The following is a 6,449-nucleotide window of genomic DNA, read 5'->3' on the forward strand; positions in this document are numbered from 1 at the left end:
CCACCACAGCCCAGCCCCAGGCAATCTTTTTGCCTTGGACTCCCAGGTACAGCAAGCAGCACGACACCTGGTGCCAAACAATTGCTCTCCTAGAGTTGACAGTGAGGACAGCGTGGACATGAACACTTACTCTCTTCACGGCTCCTTCCCCAACGCGCCTCAGCTGCCTCACTTCTGTCCTCAGCTCCTCGCAGGACAACCAGCGTGAACAGTTTTTCATCCGTCCCATCCTGAAGTAACCACGAGGACAGCGACTCGGGTCCTCCGGAGGTCGAGGGGAAATGAAAAACCAGTCGAGACAGAGGTAAAGGACGGCATTCATAAGGGCCAAGGAGAGCAACAGCCCAACGCCCCGGGGGACTTCCCTGTGGGTGAGACCTTTCCTGCTTCCATGTTGCTGTCCCATGTCAGTTCCTACAACAGAACATGAGACAGGAAGTAGCGTCACAGTCTATGCTGATTTTTATGGGAGTGTTCGGATGCCACTAGTGGGCTGAAGGTGGTCGCCGTCACTCGTGGGTTCAGTCAGGATCAGCATCACTTGAAGGCGTAAACGAACTGTGAGCTGCTCTGATAAACACTAGTCTTCATTACAAGCTAAAATGGGGGTTCATCCAGACCACATCTGGTCTTTTTCTCCCACAGGAGCTTGCACTAGGTGGATGGCCTGAGTGTAGGTATGCATTGTGGGACTGGGATAGAAGACAGACAAAGAGGCTTAGCGTAGGAATCAGACAAGGTTAGGGTGTTCTGGTGATACAGCTCAGGGAGCTTCCAGCATGTGCAAGACCCTGGGCTTGAACCCTAACACAGCAACAACAAAATATTTAGGCTTTTTCTGTGGCCCAGGGGATTGAACACAGGGCCTTGGTTAAGCCAGCTGAGCACCCTATCCCTGAGTGATACCCCAGTGAAGAAGCAAAGCTAACTTTTCAGTGGGTGCACAGGTAGCTTTGGGGTGGGGAGATGGAGGTGCAGAAATTAGGCCCTGATGATAATCCAGGATAAGAGTTGACAAACTTGGAGAATAATCATTTAATTCTTACTGTCTATAAAATTTTCCGAAGAGATGACTTAGGAGACACAGGTAGCAGGGACCCAAAAAATCCAGAACAGAGACCACTGCAAGGCCATGGCGGAGGGACCTGGCAGGGGACAGACCTGGGATGGACCCTTGAGCAAAGGATGCTTGTCCCTCAAAGTGCAGGACAGAAGTGTTCCAAAGTGACCATTAGACTGGGAGACATGGGGACCCAGAGTCAATCTTGACAGGGCTACCTTCAGGAGTCTCTTCATCCACATGCCTGGGTCGCTCAGAGTTGTGCTTGGTACCACATGGCAGCTCACAGCCTCCGTAACTCCATCCCAAGAGATCAGACGGTGTCTTCTGGCCTGTGTGAATACTGCAGTCACACACAGACAAAATAAAAAATATATCTCAACTTCAAAGAATAAACTTGTCTTGTCCCCCAAATCTATTCCTTTTGCACAGTTCCTGTCAGCAAATATGGAACTTCTCCTTCTTGTTTCTAAGCCAATGAGGACACGGGTGAAGGGCTGTCACAGCAATGTGATTACTTCGAACCCAGAAATGTTAGAACTGACAGTTCAGTAGCTTCGCTTAGACAATAGAATTCAACACTGATATTCATTCCTGCTATCACCAGGTTGTGTTCAAGAAATCCTGACTGCAATCACTCTGGTTTCATTCACAGGCCATCTGGAGGCCATCACCCCACACTCTGGGGTCTCCCCGGCCAGTTCCAGCAGTGTTCAGATTCATTTGTTTGTCTTTCCTCATCTCGACCTCAGGCCTCTCCCTCGGCTCATCTTCAGAGACTGAACAGAGCTGCGGCAGCTGTTTCTACCCAGGCTGTTGCACCTGTTATATTATCTCTTTCATCTTACTTTAAAAAGAAACTTTACGTTAATTATCATTGTGTGTACAACGTGTGGGCATTGGCGAGCACATGCCACAGCCCGTGTGCGGAGGTCAGGGGACAACTCAGTGGGGCTGATTCTCTCTTCCCTCTTTAAGTGGGTCCTGGGGATGCAACAGGCTTGCATGACCAGCACCTCTACCCACGGAGCCATCTCTCCAGCTCATCTTTCTTCATAATCTTTAGAGGGACCAGCTGTGTCTCAGCTTAGACCTTAGGACAGAGGGTTGCAACTGCTTTTTCTCTAGGAGTCAATGTCAAAATCAAGTGATAACCGCATCACCGATGTGAGGTGCAAAGGGGTGGAATGATGTCATGCATCGTCTCTGCCTGTGCCACTCAGCCCAGTTGCCAGAGTACATAGAGCAGCCCCTAAGGCGTATAAAAACAAACCTGTGCTTTCTCAACAAATATCTCTTACCCAACATTTACCAGGATAAAAATGGCCGGGACTACAGCTCACTGGTAAAGTGCTTGCTTAGCTCAGGGCTCAGGCAGTGGATTGTAGCTGGCCAAGCCTGGCAGCAGATGATACCATTCCTTTGAGGGTGCTGCAGGCCGAGCTAATCTCCCCTCATGCAGTGTCTCTGGTAGCTCTCAAGCTGCTTGCGATCCCTACATCTACACTGCAGCCTAGATCCGTCTCCCAACGCTCTGTGGGCTGTGTCCACTGCTGACCTTGTTGTCCCCCTCCCCTTTTCCCCAGCACATCTCCTCCTCGGGGCTCCCACTCTATCGTGGAGACACAACCTATCATCACTCATATCACAAACCAGGGTGACTCAGTTCCTCCTTCCCCTGACCTCAGAATCAGCCAAGCCCTATGAACCGTCCTTTCCTGACTCCGCCCTGGCACAAGCCGCCAGCGCCTCTTACATGCGCTCCTACAGCTGATTCCTGCATGATCTTTCTCTCTTCCCATCCATTCTCCACACAGCAGATAGGATCTTCCTTCTTTAATGAAATATTCCAAAAGAAAACATAAGTAAAATTAGGACCATCTATTCAGTGTTTTGTCAATTTACAGTTGTCCTAATATATTCCATTTAAAAAAAATAACACTTTTGGGGGGGAGTGGTGGTATAGTGGGGATCCCACCCAGGGTCTTGCACAGCATGTGACCCTCCAGCAAGCCTGACCTTTGTGAAAGAAATGAAATATTACATATAGAACTGGAGCACTTTCGATGCCCTCTCTGTCCCCAGCGGCCACTAGGCTCACGGTTATTCTCTGGGATTCTTCAGCTGGGGACCTGGGGACTTGGGAAGAAAAGTCATTTCCTAGGCGCTCACTTCAGACCTACTGATCAGAAACAAAATCCACTTTTAAAGTTCTCCAGGTGGTCTGGATGAATGCTAAAATCCGAGGTCTTCTGGGTGGACACAGTTAAACCGTGTCCTCCGTGGTCACAAGTCCCTGCCCATAAGCAGCTTCTCAGGCACTGTGTCACTTCTGGTATACTGGAGAGCATACAGCTTTGAAGTTCAGATTGATCTTGTTGTTTTAATTTCTTACATTTTATCTCTTTGACCATGAGGGGAGGACACCTGCCAAGGCATGCGTGAAGGAGGTCAGATCACAACGTACAGGAATCAGGTCTCTCCTTCCACTATGGATGCTGAGTGTTGAACTCAGCAAGCCCCCATCACCACGAAGCCAGCTCGCCAGCCCATCACAGTATGCTTTAGAGATTCATCCACTCCGCTTTGTTACTCTCAGTCGACGAGAGCATCATCAGTGAAATAATTCCCCCCACTCCAGACAGTTTCATTGTGTAGACAAACCAACCAGACCATCTTCTTGTCTAAGTCTTCCATGGGCAGAATTATAGGCATTCACAACCAGCCTGGTGTGAAACAAAATTTATACATATTTCCCTATGTGTATGTGGAAGAATTCCTGCTTGACATAGAGGGTGATCCTTCCAAATGACAGATCAAATCCTGCCTATAATACAAACATTCAATAGTCCCACAATGCCTTGAGGAACACGGCTAAATTCTGAGATGAGTCTTGAGTGGCCGGGATGTAGATAGTGGGAGAATCAATGCTTAGCCAAGACAATGCCCTGGGTCTGACTTCTGCACCAAGCAGAAGGTAAACCCCAGGAAAGTAAACTACAGAGTCCCCCAGTGTTCTATACTGCAGCCCCCAAACATTCCTTGGTGCCCAAAGAAACCCTTTAGGAGATCTGTGAGCCCTTAGATTGTGCTCCGAGATGTTTGTCACCTGTTCTGTTGGGTTCCCTAACATCTGCAGTGCCTGGCACAGAGTAGGGACCAAGGCACACTGAATGGACAGTCACACCGCACTTCTCTGTGTTCATGGGCATCTGGCATGCCTTGCTGTCTTCCTGTGTTTCCGCAAGCCCAGGAATCTGTTCTTCAGTTCTCTGTGGGTCCTGCCCTCTAGCGCCTCCCATCCGCCATTTCTTCTCTCATCCATTTTCACCAGCACCACCATTACATCTTCCAAGTGTTAAATCTTTTTCACCCCAACCTGCCCCTCATCCAACCTTTCTATTGTTTTTCACCCCAACCTCCCCCTCATCCAACCTTTCTATCGGGTGAATGCAAGTTTCATGGCACCTAGAGCTTATAGTTTTAGGAAGGAAAGGGGGCTCCCTAAGAAAAGAACACACACAGACTGGGCAGATGGCTCAGTGGGTAAGGTGTGCAGACCCAAGCTGAAATCCCCAGAACCCAAGAGAAGCCAGACACATCTGTGATCCCATTGGTCCTATGGTGATATGGGTGAACAGAATCCGTGGAAGCCGCTGGGCCAGCCAGCCTGACCCATGGCACACCACAGAGTGATTCTGGCTCAAAAAGGGAGAGGGCCAAGACCAGCATCCGTGTTGTACCCTGTCCTCTGCATGCATGCCATGACACATGTGAAACACACACACAGGCACACACCCTTTCCAGTGCACAGACTTTGGAGCGTAAAATTGTCAGCCCCTTTCCTGGGTTTTACAAGAGACTTGTGGCAGGGCAGCAGTGAGCTATTAGGGAATTGAACCTGGGTCCTCTGCAAAAACAAGTGCTCTTAACCACTGAGCAATATCTCCAGGCCTTAAAATTCATATTTTCAAATGAAAATATGGCCCTCATTAGTTGGCAAGCCCTTACGGCATTTATAGACTGTATTTTGTGCCTTTTAGCTATAATCCTTGCATTCTGACTCTCCCTAGGAAAACAGTAATCATCCTTAAACTCAACTGTTCACACAGTATCACACAATATCAAACTCAAAACAATTCTGAGGTACGTAATTTCCCACAGAAGGGAACGGACTCAAAGGTGAAGGCGCTCATCCAAGATCGACACCATGTACTTGGAAGGGCTGCCTCAAATCCACGCTCTTCCTCAGGGTCTTGCAAAGCTCAGGGATTAGGCAGACTTGAACCCAGTGTGGTCACTGGAGGGGGCTGCTTAGACAAAGAAAATAAGCCAACTAAATGAACTGCCAATATGCACAATGTTTTACATAATTTGAGATGTTGGTGTCACCAAGACAATTCAGGCTAAACCTCACTTTCCGATAATTATTTTAAATAATCTGGATATTATGTAGTTAGTACAGGCAAAGAGTGGGATGTCAAACTTCCTAAACTCCAAATATTGCTTTTTAATAGAGGAGGGAAGTGGGGTTCACACAGTTGAGTGGCGGCGCCCGGTGCACAGAGAGACCCGGAGAGGGGTGCGCGGAGAGCACACGGAGGGGCTGTATGGTGATCTCCCGGAGGGGGTGCACGGCGGTCACCCAGAGGAGGGCGGTGCATGGTGATCACCCAGAGCGGGGCGGTGCACCGAGGGTGCGGGTGTACAATGAGCACCCGGAGGGACGGGGGGTTCACGGTAAGCATCTGGAGAGCACCACCTGCTCCAAGGCGAGGCTCAGCTGAGGCCCGGGAGAGCTGCGTCATCCCACCCTGTGGCTGGGTTGGGGAGGTGGTCCAGGCTCGGAAAGGCCCCGCAGAGCCCCAGCCTGCTCCACCATTCCCCGGAGCCTACCTGATATCCACCAAATCCAGCTCGCGGCCCACAACGCCTGCGCGGCCGGAAGCGGCCAGAGACGAGAGCGAGGCGGCCCCCTAGTGGCCGCCTCTCGCCGCACCACGGACACACGCGGCAGTGCAGGCGCTCTCACTCAGCCCCTGGTTCTGCTGGTGAGAGCCAGGACGCAGCAAAGGTTGAGCCTGGGGCTGGGAATCTCAGAGGGTTGCTTCGTGATCTACACTCTTTGCAAAGCGGTAGTTGCCAAAGGGTGGGCCCCAGAACAGCAGCCTGAGCAAATGTCCGAAATTCTCAGCCCCACCGCCGACCGCTGCCTGGCCCATTCTGACTCTTACACAGTTCCAAATAGCTTTGCTGACCAGCAGCCCCAAAACAATGTTGGCCACTGATGGCAATTTTGGAGCCTGTCCTGGAACTAGCTCTTGTAGACCAGGCTTGTCTCGAACTCACAGAGATCCGCCTGCCTCTGCCTCCCGAGTGCTGGGATTAA

General features: G+C 50.4%; 1 protein-coding gene across 2 annotated transcripts in view; it reads right to left on the reverse strand.

The window, feature by feature from the left end:
- The window catches only part of Pomk (protein-O-mannose kinase), a 9,073-nt gene extending 3,071 nt beyond the window's left edge, over positions 1–6,002 (reverse strand). Inside the window, exons 1-3 of one of the 2 annotated variants that reach the window (XM_013351958.2) lie at positions 5,957–6,002; positions 1,279–1,403; positions 131–414 (exon numbers count right to left, since the gene is read on the reverse strand). In XM_013351958.2, the coding sequence (XP_013207412.1) occupies positions 131–406 (276 nt within the window). In that variant the 5' untranslated portion in view covers positions 407–414; positions 1,279–1,403; positions 5,957–6,002. The remainder of the gene's footprint in view (positions 1–130; positions 415–1,278; positions 1,404–5,956) is intronic. The other variant, XM_005362468.2, reaches the window with a different exon arrangement.
- Between the last annotated feature and the right edge of the window lie 447 nt (positions 6,003–6,449).

This window comes from Microtus ochrogaster, linkage group LG7_11, assembly GCF_000317375.1.
Source record: "Microtus ochrogaster isolate Prairie Vole_2 linkage group LG7_11, MicOch1.0, whole genome shotgun sequence".
Taxonomy (NCBI): Eukaryota; Metazoa; Chordata; class Mammalia; order Rodentia; family Cricetidae; genus Microtus; species Microtus ochrogaster.